At 34.0% G+C, this 22334-nt stretch overlaps 2 protein-coding genes across 6 annotated transcripts; both read right to left on the bottom strand.

Moving 5' to 3' along the window:
* Positions 1-4797: 4797 nt before the first annotated feature.
* LOC114718571 (chaperone protein dnaJ 20, chloroplastic) lies at positions 4798-6782 on the bottom strand. Its single transcript, XM_028903927.1, has 2 exons — positions 6207-6782; positions 4798-5306 (listed from the first exon to the last, which is right to left on the bottom strand). The coding sequence occupies exons 1-2, from the start codon at positions 6660-6662 to the stop codon at positions 5157-5159; spliced, it is 606 nt and encodes a 201-aa protein (XP_028759760.1). The 5' UTR covers positions 6663-6782; the 3' UTR covers positions 4798-5156.
* Positions 6783-11104: 4322 nt separating this feature from the next.
* LOC114718517 (uncharacterized) lies at positions 11105-18141 on the bottom strand. Of its 5 annotated transcripts, none has more exons than XR_003737828.1 (10): positions 17944-18140; positions 17136-17832; positions 16179-16613; positions 15492-16011; positions 13525-14939; positions 13394-13454; positions 12726-13314; positions 12247-12323; positions 11860-12003; positions 11105-11363 (listed from the first exon to the last, which is right to left on the bottom strand). XR_003737828.1 is itself a non-coding variant. In XM_028903861.1 (7 exons), the coding sequence occupies exons 2-6, from the start codon at positions 17659-17661 to the stop codon at positions 13420-13422; spliced, it is 2931 nt and encodes a 976-aa protein (XP_028759694.1). In that variant the 5' UTR covers positions 17662-17832; positions 17944-18140; the 3' UTR covers positions 12563-13314; positions 13394-13419. The 5 variants fall into 5 exon arrangements, 1 of the variants encoding a protein (XP_028759694.1); XR_003737829.1 differs by lacking the exon at positions 11105-11363 and having other exon boundaries at positions 11659-12003; positions 12726-12863; positions 13018-13314; XR_003737830.1 differs by lacking the exon at positions 11105-11363 and having other exon boundaries at positions 11659-12003; positions 12726-13220; positions 17944-18141.
* Between the last annotated feature and the right edge of the window lie 4193 nt (positions 18142-22334).

Here is a 22334-nt window from a genome sequence, read left to right as displayed (position 1 = left end):
AAACGGATGAGGAATCTTTGACTATAATGGAAGTATAACTCTAGCTATTTAGGTCCCGTATGGTGCAAAGCATTGAAAATGAAGGATAGAGATTAGGATTGCAATTAAAAATAAAAATAAAAAAGTCTTTAATATGAGTAATTGCTTGTTATATGGGATTAGACAAACCTATAGAAATCGGATTGGAAAATACCACTTTCCCCCATAATATTCCTCAATCCTACATACATGGGTTTGTCTAATTCCATAGAACAAGTAATCTCTCATGCTAAACACTATTTTTTCAATCTCAATTTCAATCCCTATCTCTTATTTTTAATGTTTCATACCAAATAGTACCTCAATGCAGTCACACTTTCATTATCTGACTAATATGGTGTTGTCGCCCCCAACTGACCAAAAAACTACTCTCTCTATCCCTCTTGAATCCTAAATAGACAATAATCACATTTATATAATTTCTTACTTAAGTTTATCCTTATTGATTGCATGGATCAAAATTTTTTTCCATCAATAAGTAGTCAATAGATAATAATCAAACGGAACGTTTCAGAAAAACTAAAACATATTTATTATAAATAATTAATTTAACTTATCTTTTTAATATTTATAAATTAGTTATTTAGTTCTTATATTTTAAGGCGGGTAAGCCTAGCATCGTGGTAACAGGAGCAATACAAATTTCCTAACTACCTCCAGCTATTATTAACACCAACTACTATTCACTTCACTCACACGGCTAATTGTGAATCTGGCTGTGAATGAAGCGGACCTCCTTCACTCACCTGGAAGGAAAATACTAATAAATTTATCGAACAAAATTCAAACAGGACCTTAGTACGCGGAGTACATCCTAACATGCGTCTGATTAATATTAGCTTAGACGAGATATTAATACCAACTAATCACGCGGAACAACCTAATTGGCCAAAAAACAATAGTAACAATCTTTATACTTGTATAACTGAGCAAATGCATTATCATATCAAAGCATATTTGTTGATGAGCCTACTACCTCGATTCTAAATATAATAACTAGTTGGAGATTTAATCTGATTCTAAATATAAGACCTAAATCTATTTTGTCTCTTATATTTATTTATTTATTTCCAAAATAGTTTTCATAATGATTGCACATATTAAAAGGTTTCTATTCTAATGCATATGATTAATAAGAATATTTTAGGGGAAAAAAAACAACACCTATATATTATAAATAACAAACTCAAATAATTTTTTCATATCTAAAAATGAGTTCTCCAAATCTTGTATAAGAACTGAAAGTAGTATTAAAATATAAAATTGTGCGAGAAGAGCATAAATATCTTTTACGTAGACCTGAAGTTGCACTGTCGAGGGAATCCAAAAGAGTTATTCTAAAAGTGTTTTTAAAAATTATTTTTTTACAAATTAAGGCAAATTGTTTTATATATTTATTTTATATACTGTAAAATTACTTTTAACATCATAATTTGATTTCTACCTGAATGTCTTTTAAAACGTGGATTTGACGCAGAGGCAAAATTATTGCTTGAACTGAAACTTGAAAGCGGAAGATAAACGACCAGCGAGAAAATGGTTAAAGGAAAGAAAAAAAATGCCACCAAGACAAAATCAGGAGTGGGCGCGTAGATTAACAGACCCCAAATTCTAACTTAAAGGTGCATTCACATGCCAAAGCAGTGGCTTATCCACGTTACTGACATGACATTATTTCCCTAGTTGGAGTTAGATCAATTACCTAATGCTACTAACAAATTCAGAAAATAATAAGACATCATTATCTCATAATTCATTAGGCAGCACAACAGGAAAAGAATGTCGCCGCCATAAATGACAAATTGAAGGTAAAATGAAGATGGTAAGAAAAAGTGACTTCTCATCTTTCCACTCCACTAATCCGCTTAGTGGAGAGATTAGTGCCACTGCGGAGTGTTGAATTGAATTTGATCATTTTAAGAATATAAATTAATACTCCTCCATACAGCCTAATTCAAGATTTAATGCTGGTCTTATATATAAAATCTATTTCACATGTTTATTATTTTTTTCTAATTTAATCTTATTGATATTCCCTTAACAATGATCAAGTAGGAGAGAAAGAGAAGGAATAAAGGAAAATGATTAAAGTGTTTTAGAAAAAACATATTATATTACTCCTCTGGTTCTATTTACACAGCAGAGACGAGATATTTTTTAGTCCTATTTATAGAATATTAAGAGAAATTTTTTGTATGGATGTATAATTTTTACTTTTCATTTACTCTTGTATTGATTTTGTTTATGTGGGGTATGATGTATATTAAACAGAGATAAAACTAAAAAGTTATTAAATTTTAAATGAGAGTTAATGAAATTTAAGTTTTTTTTTGTCTGTGTCAAACATGTTAGAAGTAATGTACAAATAGGATCAGAAGAATAACTAATTTAGCTAATATTTTTAATTTATTTAAACTAGTTAATTAGATTTTATATTAAAAAAACAGTATGATTGAAATTTGCTCTTAACAATTCACAATTACCCATTAATTCTAGAAGCAAGTGGAAAAAAGGAGGAGAAACAAGTAGAGTGTCGGCTGCTCCACTTGCAGTGTGGGGTGGAGTCGAAACAAACAACACCACTAATCAAATCCCAATACATCTCCATCTTTCACCATCACTCCCACCAATTAATTATTCACTTTTTTCTCTCCATCCACCCAAATTCCGCTCTTCCGAAATTCAACCACCGCCCCCAAAACAACATCCTCCCGGGACGTCTCTCCGCTTTTTGTAGTATACACACTACAAAAAACAAATATTATATTTAAGATCGGGGAAGTATTATTTTTTTAACATTTTTTCTCTTGTTTTTTTTTAATGTTAGTACTGAAACACTATAAAAAAAGATCTTATATTTAGAACCGGAAGAGTAGTTGAATTTCAAAATTCCAAACAAGAATTATTACAAAATGTGTTGTCATTTGCTTTTCAAGTGTAGTTATTTTTTTTACTAGTGTAACAACCAATACTGATTTAGAATTTTGAAATTTAACAGACATTTTTTTCAAAAGAAAAACCGAGAGAAACTTTTTATTAAAATTTTACTAGTGAGAAGGACTTAAAGTCTAAATCAAAATACCATTACTCTGTAAGCACAAAACTAATATTTTCTATATATAAAAATTTATCAGTTCCTTTTTCACTAGCAAATTTTTTAATGAATGATTTTTTCCAATTCTTTTTTCAAATAGCATAACGATTATTTTTATATTTAATACTCATAATAACATATTAAAACGTAATATCAATATGTAATATTTTTAATATTTATTTTACCTGTTTTTTTGACAATATTTTTTTAATAAAAGAATGCATTTTATTAATGGAGTAGCTTTATTTGACAATATTTGTTATGTCGAATACTGTTGACGATAATGTAAAACACGATTTTTAAATAATGAGATTGTGCGTTGCATGAAGTTTTAAACCAGCTATACTATTCATAATTTATAAATATGCAATTTACTATATAATTTGTATTTTATAATATTATCATATTCCATTTTATCAGATCCCTTCAAATATTATAAATATTTTTTACGATTGAAATATCATTTACAAAGTCATAAGGACAAGTTATTTTTGTATAGGGCGTACATATACATATCCAGTTATTTATGTGTGCACATATACACAAACATGATGCATATATGTTATACTCTCCCCGGAAAAGCTTCTTCTGTAACTTATGCAGGTTAAATGTGTTTCATATATGCAACAACTAACGGAGTAAGATAGTGTGCGCAGAAGGCAAATTGAGATGGTCAGGTTAGCCGGTATTCTCTCCGTCTTCATTCTGACTCTAATTTTCTTCTTCATAAACTACGAATTCGATTCTGTTTTCTGCATTTGATCCCTTTCTTTTTTCAGTTTTTGTTGTTAGACAATTTTGTTTGAGGTCCTAAATGTGACACCTCTTTATTCAAATTTTAATTATTGTATGTTGTGTGAGAGGCTAATTTTTTCTGTTAGATTTAATCTTCAATTTCTTGTTAATTTTTTTTTAATTTTTTCTAGTCATCGGTATACTCAAATTAGAAGTAATCCGATTCGATAAACTGTCGAACACTAAATATTAATATGTTTCTAATAGAGTGCGTTTGACTTTTTTTCAAAATTTTAATTATGATGGAAAAACATTTTATGTTGGTGGAAATAGTCCGGTACAACCACACCCCTGACAAAACAACTGTGATGCCAAGTTTCTAGAATATTTGCAGATTCAACGTAAATTATTATCTGACGTGTCTCTGCTAATCTCGTCCTAATAAGGTAAAAACCCTTCCTGAGCCGAAAAGACAACTCACCAATCACCGAACCCTATCCTCTGCTCTTCTTTCCACTACAGTCCACGCTCCAGCGACTCCAATATGTCCACTGTTTTTGACTTTTTCAACCCCCCCCCTTATTAATCTTGTATTCCCCTAAGTGATAATTTACAACTATGCACAATCAACGCAACAATTTCAAATTGAATTCCCTTTAGTTAATTTGTTGGTTACACAGTTTTATTGATCCCACGCAAAAAAAATGCTGTCTAGACTCTAACAATCAAATTTCTTAACAATTCTTCCTTGATCTAAGTTCATCCGCTTTTAAGCTTTAAATTTGATTCTCACATGATTCTATAATCGCTCCCCAGAAGGTCCTGCTTTTCAATCTGAAACGGTCCGATTATGTTGCTAATTAATGTATGATCAATTTAATTATGTCTCGACAATCGAAATGTTCTGATCAAACCACCAAGGACAGTCCTGACATGAAAGGGTCGGGTAGACTGCTGACAAGCCTTTCTGATGCAATAATATATACAATCGTTGCGTTCAAAGCCAGAAGACTAGGCTCATCAAATTGAGAAAAGTAAAGCTCCATGGAAGCAAACATGAAGATTTCTTGCAGGCAACGGCTTAAACACCGACCAACAGATTCGGAGAATCAGGACTTTATATTAAGGAGTGAGAAAGAGATAGGAACAACACTCAGCTACTAGTGTGAGGTGAATCCGACACAAATCTCTATCTCACTGCCCGATTTATCTTCCTTCTATACAAGGAAGAAACTAAGCTTATATCCACCTATAAGTATGCATATTCACACAGAGAGAAGCTAAGTAGTTATGATTCGTTACACGATTCTGCCCTTCGACGACGCATTCGAGCGGCCCACGACATATTTTCTTCATTTTCCTTGAGCTTGCTTCTTCGATTCAGCTCTGATAGCTGACTTTGCCAACGGGCTTTCCACTCACTTCTCTGTTCGATTACCTGACACATCCCAAAACCACAAACTCAGATGATTATATATAGAATATTGTAATAGCATCACGCACCCCGCACAATGAAAGGGACAACTGGGCAACCTAATTGTAATAAGTTTTAAGATTCATGTCCCTTCAGCATACAAAAAGCTCCAGCTACATCATCACCAATAAAGAAATAACAAGATCATCGATTCGTATCATCACAAGATATCCTCAATTGTCATTCTCTAATTTTTAATGGCCGTTGACATTGTCTGGTGTGCGTGTGTGCGCGTAGGTGCGCGAACGACATAGAAAATAAGAGGCAGAGCAGCTCAATTCTGCGCTAATAATATCCACAAAAAACAAAATTTGATCAAATCACTATCTATCAATTTTGTATAAATCTTCTGTCAATTAATGCAGCAAAGGTGTCGCACTTCTTGTGGGGCAACGAAACAAGAGCACGGTTTTATCTAAATCTAAAATTGATGCCAAAAAAGAGGCACTTGTGTCTTGTGACATCCACAGGATTGGAAGTCTTCTCTAACCTTGGCCACAAATACTCAAAACCTTCTCTCCAGTGGAAGAAAACCACCAGAAATTTATGCAGCATAAATTAAAGAACAAGGGAAAATCCCCAAACAAATTTCCAGCTTTCAACCCAATCAAGGTATGATTCCTAGCGACACCGAACATAAAGGACGAGGGGCATGAACAGGACCATATGACCTACCCTCTCTGACCAAAGCAATTAACACCTAAACTAACCGTTACAATCAAATAATCAACCATAGCAAAGTAAGAGAAAAATCAACCCAAAATATTAGGACAGCCAACGAGCCGTGACTATAAGAAATTCAAAAGGGGGCAAGAGAGATAAAGCCATAAATAATACAAAACAGAAAAAGCAAGAGTATAATACCTCGCCGTCGTAGTAGCACCGGCGAGCGGAGAAGGCCAAGTGGATCCCTCTGGCCATGTCTCTATCATACATAGCTCTCCTTCTAGGATCAGACAAGGTCTCATAGGCCTCCTGCACCTGAATGAACCTCTTCGTATTCTCCTCCACCCGATCTGGCGGCGACACATCAGGGTGGTACTTGAGCGCGAGCTGCTTGTACGCCTGCTTGATCTCAAGCAAGGACCCAGATTCGGGAATACCCAGAAGCTCGTAGAAGCTCAACTTGGAGGCCTTGGAGGCCTCGGCCACATAGCCGTCGTTCACAGCGGCTTTAACTCTCAGAGAGCCAAAACCGCCGGTTCGAAAGGGGAAACTGAGAGATTTGTGATTGGAAGTGGTGTTGGAGGGGACAGATACAGGTGCTGGGGAGAAGAAGCGGTAATCGCTTCCGGGAATAGTCACGACATGGCACCGCATCTCTCTTTGCGAACGTCTCAATCTCGTTCCTGTGATCCCCCTTACTAGAGTGACTGTGCGCGATCCGAAAGTTTCGGTCTTTATAAGGCTCAGATTTTTTTTATCTCCTTGTTTTCTTTGTGTTCATCATCCCTTCGGCGCGCCATACTTATAACAGACGGAAAGAATATTGTGGACTGTATAATTCCGGAGCTTCAGTGAACATTATTATAGGTTTCAATAAATATAGCATATATTTATATATGGATTTTAAAATTTAATATTGTGATAAAAACTTTATTAATTTTTTTTTTAAACGAAATCAACATTATCACTGGCGTTTTCTTAAAGAGAAGTTGTTGGTGATATCAAGCTCGTATAAAAATTTGTACAAAAGAGTGTCTGATAAACAATCTGTTGGAAGTGAAAGGGAAAAATAAAATTGTGTGAGAAATGAATCCGCTTTATCCTGGATGGAGAATAAGAAAATGAAGTGTCATTGTTAGAGATAAGAAAGTTTAATAGAAATCAACAATCAATAAAATAATTACAAAGTATACAAAAACGATTTGTTGGGATATCCATTACTCTTAGAGTCCTAAATATAAGACATATTTTGTAGTATAATTTATACTACAAATATATTAATTAATAGATATTGATGAGGAATACAATTATCAAAGTTCATACTGAACAAACTATCAAAGATATAAATGAGGAATGCTCCATTCGGTCTTTATTATAAATTTCAAATAACTAATTTGTGAATAACAAATAATCAATTAAAATTAGTTAAAAATAATAAATAGGCTAGAAATATACTCTCTTTTTTCAAATATGCCCTTATAATATATAAGAAAATTGGTGAAAAGAATGGGTGGGAAATGTGATAAGAAAGAAATAATTAAGGACAACATTAGAAAAAACATGTTAAATGTTAAGATAAACGTAAATTAAAACTTATAAAATAGACCACACATTGTCTCAGATTTTAAAACTTATAAATAGAATAGGATTGAATAATGTAATAATCCATCAGGCAGTTAGACACGTGTTAAAGTGTTGACTTTGGTGCCTTTCTTAAAATCAATTTTCCTATACTAATATTGGACCTATTTGGATAACATTCAAAAATATTTTTAAACACGTTTTACATAAATCAAGATAAAAATCTTCTCATATATTTACTTTGTATTTTGTAAATCATGATTGAAATCGGCTCACCATTGGTGGTCAAGAGTTTTCAATTAATTTAAAAAATAATACTACCTCCGATCCTAAATATAAAAGCTGGTTAACTAATTTGAGCAGACTAAAAGGGTCCGTTTGGAATGGTGGTGAGAAAAACAGCTTATTTCCAATCTGACTTTTTAGAAAAGTAAGATAGGGTAAAAGTTAAATTGGATAAGTTGAATTGTGTTTGGATTGGATTTTGAAAAAGCCAGTTTGTAAAAATGAGATTGATAAAAGATTGTTTGGATTATGATTGAGTAAAAATAAGTTTATTTGTAAAATTATCAAAATGGATGTGAGTTTTAATAAATAATGAAACATGATTAAAAAATAATTTTACATAACACAATGAATTTAAATTAATTTAATATGAAGAAGTGAAATTTAATGAGTGAACTAAATTTTAAAATTTAGAAAAATGATTAAAAAAAAGCACTTTAAATATAAAGTGAAACATGATAAAAAAAATAAATTGACATAATATAACAAATTTAAATTAATTTAATATGAAGAAGTAAAATTTAACAAGTGGATTAAGTTTGAAAACATTATAGAAATGAAAAAAAAATAATACCCAATATATTTATTATTTTATTTTCTGAAATATACTTTATTGATTTTTTGAACGTCCATTCTTCAAGTTTGATCCAAAAACATAAGTTAGAGGCACCCAGCAAAACATATAAACTAAAGCATCAGGAAGATCTTTTTGCTCATTAGTGAAGGTGGCGTTATTCTTTGCCAATAACATCTCACCACGTGTCTCAGTATAATTGGCAAAACTCGTACCATTAAGCTTCTGCCCACAGTTTCATAAGCTACTCTTCCTAGCTTTTTTAACAACTCACGGTCTGGCAGTTTACTTCTGAGAATAAGCCCTCCCAAACACTGGATGAAGTTTCAATGACATGAGGCAGTACTTTGATTGCTACATGTATAAAATTATGGGCCTGAACCAGCAGGAGCGTTTAATTACCTTCATTGCCCTTTTGTACTTCTCGATCCCTTTTCCAAAAAGGGTAAAAAAAAAAGGAGCCTGCGAAGGAGCAGTACGGTGGTTTCCTCTGTGAATCAATCAATGGCCTTTCTTCTGAACAGGGGCTGCCAAGTGGACAAACAAACATCAGGACAAAAAAAAAACAGAACACACAAATAATGTTGTTATAAATCATAATGATTGTTCTCTACGTTTGGAACCTGTCTATGAACGTGAGGAGGAACACGTCAACGAGGCCAGTAAACCAAAATTGCAGGTGCAGGCAGTTGGTTGGAATTAAGGCACCGGTGCCTAGTTTCCTTCCGCAACTTGAACTCTTCGTTTTCAACTTCTTGCTTAACTCTAACCAATATGATATAAAACCATGGTTTGGAATATAAAAAATAAATAAATATAAAAGATAAAGTAGATTGAAATCTTATATTCAAAATCAAATTGAATATCCAGTTAGCTTTTATATTAAGAACAAGAAGTAATATTAATTAATTATATTTTTTTATATACAACTTATTATTTCAAACAAAAATATAAAATAAAATCTATTTTTATATAATTATCATATCAAATTAGATCCTTTTTAGTAAGTTACACATGAAAAAAATAATTATGATAACAACCACTCAAACATTTTTACTTTATTAAAATCATTTTTTTCACAAAATCTATTTTTTCAAAATCTATTTTTTAGAAGCTATTCTCCAAATCATGATTTGGTTTTATCTAAACAGTTCCTAAGCATGGCAAAAAAATCGCTTTAATTCCCGTTCGCACAATATGTCAATATGATATGCTGTAAGGGAGGCAAGGCAACGCTTACATGTTACATCAAACCCACAGTCGGCACCGCTTCATTTGCGTTGCAGCATTATTTTGCAGAACCAAGTTGTATCAAATGGAAATGTAAGCTGTGCCGAGTGTCCACCATAATGGATTCCGAAGTGCGCATCAAAAGGCAAAACTAAATTGTCAAAGGAAAATTAATTTCTGAGAGAAATGCCGAAAATGGGCCCAAAAAGCCGGGAAATTTTGCGTGTTCATCTGATTATCCCATTGCTAAAGCAAAGGACGCCGTCCCTTAAAGCCGACAATAAAATGGACCAAATAAAGTAATTGAGTTAATTGACTGACCAACCAAAAACATTTAATGTATTGACTTAGCAACATGCTACTTGCGCCGAAGCGACTTTGATGTGGGGACGCAGACCCTTTCTTAATTGTAAATTTAACGAACAGAAATTTTTTGTGGGGACGCAGTATGAATATGGTTTAGGCCACTTGCATCTATTAGGCTCACAACAGTCCCATTATTATTACCTTCTTCACCATCATCATCCTTATCCCCGTCATTATCTCTGTCGTTGCCGTCATTATCAACAACGTTGGGCTGCCATAATTTTGCCTCCATGTCATTGTCCCTGATTACGCAATATCACTGTAACTTAATTTTATTTTAATGCGTTCCAAATCACGTCACATAAAATAAACCACCCCTCCACGGGACATCACAAGCATCAGTTTCTTTTTTTCCTACTCTGGTGAAAAAAAAAGTTTCTTTTTTTCCTACATCAAAATTCTCTGATAAATTATACAGTCCACCACTTGACATGTTCTTCTCAGGGGAGGAACCTTCAATTCCCAAATGGGAATTTTCTTAGATTTATCATTTATGCAGCGTAACTGATCTAATAATTTGACCTTCCCCAATCCACCAGAAATAAAAAAGAAAGGGAAGCTGAGCATGAACACAATCACGTTAATTTGGATCTGAGCATTAAACCATAGACTCACGGGGCCACCTCTCTTTCCACAGTACCAAGAGTCAGGACTAATAAAGCAAATATTCGACCCCAAGAAAAAAACCCCACACCCCGGCCATGGCAATTGGGTCCTCCCAAGAGACTTTCAGGTTCGAACACTGCCATGATTATTCCAACAAGGGGCTGTCAATAGTAAATTAACCCCAAAACCAACAACCGGCCGCTTGGGGTCGGTTACTTAACCTCAATTTCCTGGGATGACCCACAAGTGCAATTGCATACAGAGAGTCGCGACGGTAACTTACTCTCAACGCATGTGCCGAAATAATTATAGGGTGCTCTTGGATTTTTAAAAGCTAAACGATTACTACGGGCAAAATTGACGATTCTCAACTCTCCTTAATATACACTTTCCACACTTCCACTACGTTCTTCTCTCCAAATTTCCAAATTGCATCCTCAGGCAGAAACGTGTATGCGGGGCCAATAGAAACGTTAATTATTTTGAACAACTGCTCCAGCTGAGAACAAAATCTTATTTGATTGATAAAAGCTTAATCTGATTGCCAGGGAGACATACAATCGGCATCTCTGACAAACAACTGGTTATTAGACAAAACATTGAAAAAAAAAAAGGAAAAACAATTAGAACTGCAAAGGTCAAACTTCACACAATCATCTGCAGATGAGATTCATTGCAGCTGCTCTCAAGATCATTCATATCCACAGCTTATCCTAACCAAGACAGGTAAAAACAAGAAACGGGAGGGTCGGGCCAAAGGAGAAAAGAATAAAAGGGGGAAATTACGGTTGTCATTCAAACAATTTTGTTTTCCTTTCCTTTTTTCGTTTAAAATAAAATCTCATTTGCATTCAAAGGAACAGGGGAAAACAAAACATGTCTGTTTTCCAGCTTCACTGAGCAACAAGGCCACAGTTCAATACCTTTCCCTTGACATAGTTTTAAAAAATAATAATAATAATAACTCGATGAAATCATTAAGTGAAACTATCTGATACCACCAATATGTAACCAAAACCAAAATTTAGGGTATAAGACAAACCATCAATTTGAGTAGAATAGCATAAATAATTAATGAAGTGTGTAATAAGCTGACAAGATCAAGCTAATGCAGGAATATTCGAATACAGATGTTACTGGTAATTGGGATTGAATACGCTCCTAAACAACTAGTAGAACTCAAACCCAAATGGTTTAATGGAGAATTACCTGTCAAAATCAACATTTCCATTTCCCATTTACTTAAGTAATGTGTAACAGCCAATTTGCTCACATGCAACATGATGTAACTCATTGCAGCAACATCTGGTTTCACTTGACCTTGTGTGATAGCTTTACCTATTATGACAATTTCTTGGGAAGAAAGAAAAAGAAAAAAATGGAGAAAAAAGAAAAGAAAAGAAAGAAAAAGAAACAGATGCAGGACAACATAAGGAACCAGATGATGGTAAAAGCATTGGCAACAATACTGAGAGTAACAGAACTTAATGCAGACTAAGTAGATTCAGAACTCCAACTACTTTCAGCGCTTGACAGAAAAAGGGGAAAAAAGCGGAGATATATGCTCTAAGCCAAGAGCATCAGAATCTATCATACCTTCATTTACACAAGAGAAAATCAACCCAGCAAAATTGTATCTCAAAAAGCTCCAACTGAGTTCACTTGAATATAACCTGCATTTGTTTGGAGTAAATGAAAGGGATCCTATGGTTGCCAATAGTAAAGGACTCTTGCATCATATAACAAGCAAATTCCCAAAAGGGCATAGAATCTAGCTAAAATACCAAGACCAGCGATAGAGTGGGCAAGGTAGCTTATGTACAAGGTTCAACTTTACACATTATGGCCACGCTAATATAAGCCCACTAAGCTTTGGATAAGTCAAATGAGGATTATTAATCAAAAGGGTTTCCTTGCTAAATAATAAAATTACTGAACGGCATATGCTATGAAATTTCAGATTCCATCACATTCTAAAATCAAAAAATACATGTCAAGATCCTAACACTGTAATATGACCTTACATTAAATGAAAAGGAGAATAGTATATTTAATAAAGTAACAATCAAACATACATCAACCAAGCAGTAAAACAAGCATGTTATGCGTGTTGCATGGTTGATCATTAGACATTGCAAAAGCAGGACGCTTCTTGAAACCTTAAACCGTGTCAACTGGTCAAGGATTTTATCAGTGATCTGTTCCACAACCACCTGCAAAAAAGAAATAGACAAAGACATCCATAAAAACCAACACAGAATATTCCCAAGGCCAAATCAAACAGTGGAAGCATCTCCCATGTGATGTGAGCTTGTCCTAAGAAGTAACAGTTCACTCCTCGGAAAGAACTCGTTCATGAAATTTGACCTCCCTAAATCAGAATGTGGACTCATCAGCAGCCATGACTATTGCCTCGTGCAGAAATCCTCAATCATAGACAATCATAATTCACGTCATGATCTATCAGGAATTATCCTCTGTCGATCAGAAATCATAACCATCAAGGTTGACGCAGCTCTCCCCCACATGTCTAGGTGAAGAAACTAAATTACTTCCATCTCCCAGTACTTCTGAATCACAAATACAATAATACAGGTCTTTTGTCGTAGTTATTCCTCATAAAAACCTAAGTTGAATCTTCAAAAACATTTTGAGGCCCCACTCCTGAAAGCCACAAAAAGCAACTGAGCTTTAGGAAGTCTTATAAGCATAATCATTTTTTTTCTATATTCATCTTCATTACCTGGTGCGCAAAGCTTGTGTTCTTCATTATTCAGTTCCCATTCTCTTTCCACTTAGATCCCCTGCAACATATATGATTCTCAGATCTCAAAATACTCAAGTAACATCAGCAATTGACAGGACATATCATACCTGGGTTATCTTCTGCTTTTGCATTTTCAGTTGGCACCGCCGAGTTGCAGCTTTGATTTGACGGGACCAGCATCTGATCATCTCTCATGTTTGTTGAATTCTTCACGTCTATAATCACTTCCTGCATGGTATCTTCACGAAGTTTTGAATTTTCATCACTATGTCCATTCTCCTGATCACTCAAATGATGCTCACCTTCTCCACATCCAAAACCAGATGGGTTAGTGTCTTTAAATTCATGCCCCTTGAAACTCCCTGGGGATAACCCACTCCCATCACATTGCCGACAACTTTCTGACACTGATTTAGACAGAGATTCTGCTGGATGCTCTAAATTTTCATCTCCTCTTCCATTAGAGCAATCCTTTCCCTCAGGTGATTTTGATTTGTAGTCCTTTGTGTCTTCAAAACTGCCCTCATCAAAATTTCCTTGGGATGTGCCTCCTTTGCCATGCTTACGATCTACTGATGTTGACCTTGAACTCTTTCTATCTCGATGCTTCGCTTTCTTATCTTTGATTTCACCTGATTTATCTTTAACACGATGCTTTGCTTCAACAGATTTTGACCTAGACTTTTTAGTGTGACGATGTTTTCTGCTCTCATTCTCTCTTTCAGCAGTTGGACTCTTATTTTCCACAGATCTAGATCTAGAATGCCTTTTTTCACGATGCCTTGGTCTTCTATTCCTGCGTTCATCCACCTTCTCAAGAGAATGGTAATCGCTGTCTAAAGATTTTGACCGGGACCGCCTCCTGGACCTGGATCTACTTTCATCCCCCTTTCTTGGGGATGACCGGCTTCTTCCATGAGGCTCTGGTTCCACTGACTGCCGCCTCTCTCTATGTTTAGATTTTCCATCTGTTTTATCAATATAATGATGCTTATCCTCAGCAGATCTTGACCTGGAGCGTCTTCTCATTCTTAGTTTGCTCTCATCATCAACTTGAGATGACTTGACTCCTCTGTGATGACTTGGAGAGCCAGAACTACCACGTGATGACTTTCTTGGAGATGACCTACTTCCTCTGTGATGACGTGGAGAGCCAGAACCAGCACGTGATGACTTCCTTCCTCTATGTGGTGAACTTTCTCTGCGTTTAGGAGAAACAGAATCAACTCGATATGATTTCCTTGAACGAGGGCTCACGCTCCTGCTCCTGTTTCTTCTCAAACTAGATGAATGATGATCATATGATCTATCTGAATCCCGTCTTCTATATCTATCACTGTTTTCCCATTTGTCTCTATAAAACCTCCGTTCCCTTTCAAAGATTGAATAATGATGGGATCTCAATGGTGACCTAGACCTACGGTCCTTTGAATAGGGGGGGGAGTAAGAAGGAGATTTCCTCCTTCTTCGATGATTGACAGGAGATCTAGACTTTGATTGTGATCTACCACGAGAAGGTGACCTAAAAATGAGAATTGCATTTTCCAGATTTAGATGAGAAGTTTGGGAAAGAGTCATGAGCAATGATTAATAATAAATACCCAAAAATATCCGCGCCTTAAAAAAAGCATGCTATCATTAGCACCAAAAACAGCATTTTCACTTAACAATCTCAACCAGAAAGTACATTAAAATTGTACTACCTTATCTCAAGTATTGGAACACTGATATAAGCCAGGTTCTGCTTAATCAAAATCATAAGTAAAATACAATGCACTAAATTATGCAGAAAAAATGGATATCAAAATGACCGATTGCCGCCAACATAAAAAAGGAATAACTAAAAAATAGATTAGAGAGGGGAAGGGAAGGAAGAAATGATACGATGACTGGATCAGATTCATGGCGGAGCATTTATAATGAGAAGCATAAACTAGTTTGCTAAATTTGTGACTTCAAGAGCTCATAAGTTTCAAGTAGTACATGGCTAAATCATGCAGAGAACAAGGTAGATAAAGTATCAACAAAAAATATATATATTCTCATTTTGAAAGCATTGACAGAGTTATCAGACCTAGATTTCTGCTTTGCATCTTTCTCTTCGGTCTCATGGCCATCAGCTTTCAGTTTCTTACTTATCTCTGCAGCTCGGGCTGCTGCTAACTCTGTGGCAGATTTCATAGTTGCGGCTCGGTTAGCAGCTTGCTGTGCAGTTAAAGATTGTTGCATGAGCAATGCTTGCTGGAACTGCATCTGTTGCATAGCAACAGCTTGCTGCATCATCAAAGGAAGAGAAGATGAGGACAGTGAGGAATTCGATACAGATGGCTTCTGAGGAAGCGATTTTGCCATCTCAACATTCAAAGGGCGTCCCCCAACATCTATGTTATTCAATGCCAGAGCGGCAGTTGCTTCTTCAGGTTTTGAATATTCTATATAGGCAAAATGCTTTGAATCAGTGATTGTACATTCTACAACAGTACCACAGAAGCCAAAGAGCTGTTTCAGCTGATCCACTGTAAGAAGTGGACTGAGATTGCTAACTTGAAGAGTTTTCTTTAATGTTTCAGCCTTCCCGGCCTTGTCAGGTGAACCTAAATAAGAGAGCATAATTAATCGTGAAAAAACCATAGAACATAATAAAAAGAAACAAAAAATAACATCAAATAACAGGAAAGGAAAGTTCTTGTCAATGCAAAAGCAAAACCAACAAACTATGAGTAGAATACTACCAATAGGAAACAAAATAAATATAGCATACCGGCAGAATCTTTTACTGACTGAGCTTGAACCTGAGCTGCATGGGCTTGGAGGGCTTGAGCGGCAACTATCGCCTGAGCAGCAGCCATTGCAGCAGCAGAAGGTGCCATAGGAGCTTGGCTAAGTGTCCCCATGGAGGTTGTAGCAGCTAAGGCAGTCATGAGCAAATTATGAGGGGGGTGATTCAATTTACAATCAATTTTCGCACATTGTCCATTGAGATATTCTCGACAAACTTCTCCCAGTGATGCCCCTATTCCTGGCAAAATAGCTCCTCCGGAAGCCCCAGCAACAACACCTGGAATCATTCCTAATAACCCTGGAAATGCACCTGAAACAGATCCAGAGTAATTTGGCATGTTGGGCATGGTTTGGTTGACCAGATTGGGAAAGTTGGATGCAGGAGCTAAACCCAGGAGTCCTCCATTATTATTACCTACAAAAGAAAGAATTGAAGTCCAGAAAATTGGCGAGTTTAAATGTAAAATCAACTTGAGATAACTTGTGCGGCAAAGAATCTTCTTATATCCAAAAGAACAAAGATGAAGAATTTGTGATGCTTTGCACAGATAGAGACCCAGTTCAAGTATGATTAAAGTAGAAGTATAAAGCAATACTTACACAAAAAGAAAAAAAAGAAAATTCCCATCTATAAGTAAAATATATCTTTCACCAATACAAAATATAAAATCTATAACAAGCCACATTATTCATAAGTTATGAACAATATGGCCTCAGAATCTACACAATTTCCGGCTCCACATCTAGTTAGTCATCCATTTTTATTTGGACCATTGTAATCCTTATCATCATTATCTCTTTGAATGGCCTCTCAAGTTCTATCCACGTGTATAAAAGTAGAAAGCAGGCTAAGTTGTAGACCTACTAAATAGAAACAATCAAACCCAAAGTGTGCACAAGTTGATCTAGGGAAACGAGGACGGAGGAGAAAAGATACCTGCACTGAAAAACACAGGGAATGGACTGCCCAAAATTGGCTTGCCATTACACTCAACACTGACCATGTAGTTCCCTCGTTTTGGCACAACATAAGTAACAGTGTACGTTCCATCACCCATATCCTTGACAATCCCCTCTTGCTCCGACCCTCCAACACCCAATCCCGGGAAGACCTTGACCTTCACCTGGGCACCCCCCGTGGAAATCTTCCTCCCATCAGCGTCCTTGGTCACCACCATAAATGAGGATGGAGCACATGCTGTTCCCCCTGCAATCCCAGTACCAGCTGCTGTGCACTTTGCAGGATCCACGGGACCAATTGGCTTATTAGCCAAGTCCTCGAATTCCTCCGATTCACTGTCCGATGGAACAGTATCCTTTTCGCGATTCTTATCAACCCCTTTGAACGTGGCTTCAAAAGCAGCCTTCGCTGCCGCAGCCTTCTCGGCTTCACTCTTCAGCTTCGCCTCCTCTGCTTGCTTCATCCAAACCGGCTTGGCAACCGCTGAACTTCGGTCAGCCATAAAACCCAGTTTGGACAGAGTGAAGAATCTAGTGGTAAACTAAAAATGAGAGCCCAAAACCAAATCAATGGGAGACACTTGTTATTCAATTCAACTCCCTCAGCCAGACCCACAAGTAACCCTCAAATTCAAACAGCTGGGAGTCAAGATTATGCCTCACTTTCTAAAGAACTGCAAAAAATTGTAGATTGGTGTTAAATTCGAAGGTATTTCGTTAAATAAGACAAAAAATGCCCAAATCATGAGATGTTAAAAAGGTTTCGCTGGTTTGGAAGAAAATACAAGGGAACATTTTTCCTGCCCAGAATTCTAAAAACATTAAATCGGCAGACGATTAGAAATTCCCAGTAGATCGGTAAACAGGAAGGCAAAAGGAAGGAGGAGGATGATGAATTTTTCTGGCCAACCAGGGGATAGCGTCGACTCCAGAAAGAGGGGCCGAAAGAGCAGCCGCGTTGGAGGGGAGCGTATCTCTTCCTCTGCCAGAGTCGATTGTGGCTTCGAAATAGGTCATGGTGCTTTTGTTTTTTGTTCCCCCACATAGGTGTTAAACCAAAAATTCAAAAATGATTTCTAGTGGTGAGAAAAATAATTTTTATCTCGACTTTTACATACATAAATAAAAATAAAAATAAATCAGTGTAATATAATTCATATTTAGATTAATTTTTGAATTAATATAATCTTTGATCCTTTAAATTTACTCTCATTTTAGTTTTAGTCTTTTAAGTTTCAAACCATAATTTTGATATTTCAAGAGATAAAATAGTCTAAATTTTTATTGGATTATAAGAAGCAATGTTTTAAATAAAAAAAAAATTTGAAAGACTAAGACCTATTATTTAAAACTTAAAAAACAAAAAAAAATCAGAGTAAATTTGAAAGACCAAAGTTTATATTAACCTGTAATTTTCATAAAAAAATTAGAGGCAGTTTAAAACTTATTTGAATAAGTAAAAAAAAATTTATATGTGAATTTATTATACATATAAATAATATGCATAATTTGATAAATTTAACAGAAACACTAAAATTAAAAACATAAAAATAAAAAGAGCTAATATATTATAAGAAACGATTATAAATACTAAAAAAACACTTAATTAGACATATTTGGTGTAACTTAAAGTATTTAGTAGCACGTTCAGTATTCTAAAATATTTTTTTAAGTATGTCCAGCATTTTAGTTATATTTAAGTACATCTAATATTTTAAAATATTTTTTAGATGCATTTAACATTCCAAAAAAAATTTGTTCATCTAATACCTTAAATTACAAAAGGTAAAATTATACTAAAAAATATGTTAGAGTGCTAAATGCGTGTAAAGAAATATTTCAGGGTACTAAATATGCCACTAAATATTTTAAGGTGCCGGATATATGTGAAAAAATTCTTCTTGATGCCGGATATACCATAATCTTTTAAATAAATAATGCGAAGTATGTCATATTCTGTCCCTTTTATCACTGCTTGTTTTTTTCTCTCCACGTTATTAATGAACTTTTTTCATAACGCACCAAAATTTAACTTCAAACGCAACTCGTGATGAGGCTCAGAAGTTCATTTGAAAAACCACAATGTCAAACATTTACATATTACTGCTCTCGTCTTTAATATGAGACATATTTAACTAATTTGATTAAATTAAAAAGTTGGTAAATTAGTTAATTATAAAAAATATGACATGTTTTTCTGAAACACTATAATCATCTTTCTTAATTTCTTAATATCTTCCTTCCTTTTTCTACCTAATTATAGTTGAGGGAGTATCTATAGGATAATTAAAAAAAAATGATAAATATAAGAAATATGTCTTATATTTAGAATAAAATTAACTTGACAATTAGGTTATATGTTAATGACCGGAAAAGTAGCTTATTGCCTAGAACACCATGGTCTCCATTTTATCAGGCATGCTTGGAGTTCTCATCAGAGATCCAAATACACTATAAGTATCTAGCCCTATATTTGGCATGGGGAAGAAGAGGGGAGAAAAAATTTTCATGAGCTTGATTTAAAAATTTAAAAAAAGGGGTATATAAAAATTTAATAAAGAAAAAATATAAAACAAAAGAGTGATACAGATTAATCAAAAACTTTTAATTCCATTCTATTACTTTTTTAAATCAAACTTATTAAAATTTTCCCCTTCTTCCCTCTTTTTTATTTCCCTCGTATTAAATAGACTCTAAGAGAAGTTTGATATTCACTTATGTAAGCACTTTTTTAAATTGTTTTTCGAGTAAACCAAACTAGAACTAGTAAAGCGGGCACGCACCAGTCAATGAGCTATATATTTGTGTTACTATCTCTGCAATATATAGCCATATATTTAAAAACTGATAGTTGTGGGTGAGTTAAAAAAAATAAAGCTCCAAACAATACTCTAATATGCCACTATTTATTTATTTCTTTGATACAATATTTATTATTTTTTAGATAAAAAATTCTTATTATTGATATGGGTTGGGTTTTAAAATATAAAATATTAAAATTGGACTCAAGTAATAAATTATAATAAGATAATGTAAATATTAATTTATATATATAAATATAAAAACAAGTTAGCCTATAGCAATGCGGGGATGAGTTGGCATTTTGCCAATCTAAGCTGCCAGTTTTGGTGGGTTGGGCTTGTGGTCCCAGTTCGTATTACCAGCTTTAAACCAAACACTGTTTATGTCATGCTACTAATGTAAAAAAAAAAAAAACCAATAACAAACAAATAATTAATAAACGAGGCGATAGCAATCTCAGTGTTTACTTTTTTTCATTTTTTGCTACACAATATTTACCTTGCTGAATAAAAACTTGGACGAACTATCTACTAATGGGATTGATCCTTTATATTGATGATGGATGTTGCTAGTGCTGTTGATGTATTGCATGAAGGTTGCCTTATCTTGTTTAATTAATATGTTATGTAATGTTGAGCACAAAGGGAAAAAGGCTTAGGCTAAAACACATATTTGATCTTTTAATTTTATATAAATTCCAATTACTCTTCTTAACTTTAAAAAAAGTATGTTTTTAGTTATTTAATACTAAAATTGTCAGTATTAATCATGATTATTTTGAAAATCAACATTCAAGATATTAGTAGTCTTTTTTATTAACAATTTTAAAATTGAATTATTCAAAATATACTTTTTAAGGTTAATAAATTAAAATAAAATATTAGATAAGGTTAAAAAAATAAAATCACTTCGTAGTAACAAATTTATATACTTATGTTTTTCACAACATTTTTAAATCAAGGGACAGCGCCCCAACCCTTCAGAGCAGAAAAAGCCTGCCACCCAAACAAGTGGTGCGCATGATATTATATTTAAATAAACATACATGATTCTTGTGTACTACATATATAGAGTATAATATAAAGGAAAGCATGTCTCTTTTTGTTCGACTTATCTTACTAATTTCATCCTAAAATTAATAAAGTAAGAAATGATATATTTGTCAATTTTTGATTAATTTCTTTCCCTTCTCATTCCTTTCAACTAAACGAAAGAATCCGCACTGTGAGCACGGCATGCTCATCCCCAAACGTTGTTGTTTGGAAAAGATACGAGATACTCCTCCTCTTTTTTTAAAAAAAATCTATTAATTTTACTTTTTTATTTATTTGAGTTAATTTGTATCTAACATTCTAAAATATTTTTTCTAATTTAATATCCTAAATTAATTAATTTTTAATGAATTACATATCTTGAAATATTTTTCCGTAACAATTGATATCCTAAATTATTTTTTAATTAATCTATCATCTCGAAATACTTTTCTAATAGCAGCCACCCAATATTTTAAACTAATTAATTTTTAGTGTATTCATTATCTTGAAATATTTTTACAGTAATGCCCAATATTTTAAATTAATTATTTTCAGTGAATCATGCATCCAGAAATAATTTTTTAGTAGTACCTAGTATTCTGAATTAATTAATTATGATGTATTCGGCATCCTAAAATATTTTTTTAGTAACACGTATTATAATGAAAAATCAATTAATTTAGGATACTGAATGTTACTAGGAAAAATTTTTAAAGTGCTAGATTTAAGTTAACATGAATAAATAAAAAAATTAATAGAAAATATTTATAAAAAAAAAAAGTAAAAGAAGAAGGTATCTTATCTCATCTCCAAATGACAGTGTTTGAGAGATGATCATGTCGTGCTCAGAGATTTGCTAAGCACGACGAGCGGACTCCCAGACGAAACCATAACCTCCTAGGCCTTTCACTGAACCAAACACAGCGCACATCTTGAGTTTCATCTACATACACAGCATCGTGTGGAAATTAATGCTAACCAATGCGACCAGACAGTGCACTTTCAATTAAAAAGGTTCGGACTTGTTTGCATGTGTGGTTCACATGTACTTATAAATATTTTTGTATAAATTAAGACAAAACTTCATTCATATATGTACTTCTTATTATGTAAGAGTCCATTTGGTAGTAATGATCTGGAGGAAAGGGGAGTAGATAAATTTTTTTGATGAAATTGATTTAAAATTTTGAATTAGCAGGTTAAAAGCTTTTAATTAACCCTTTTATTATTTTCTCACATATTTTTTATTAAAATTTTATAACCCTACTTTACTTATTTTTTAAATCGGTTTTATTAAAATTTTCTCTCTTTTCCCTTCTTCTCCAATTCCCCCATTCCGA

Source organism: Neltuma alba, unplaced genomic scaffold (genome assembly GCF_004799145.2).
Source record: "Neltuma alba isolate B1F8T4 unplaced genomic scaffold, ASM479914v2 tig00011850_pilon, whole genome shotgun sequence".
Taxonomy (NCBI): Eukaryota; Viridiplantae; Streptophyta; class Magnoliopsida; order Fabales; family Fabaceae; genus Neltuma; species Neltuma alba.
This window is presented reverse-complemented; position numbering and strand designations above follow the sequence as displayed.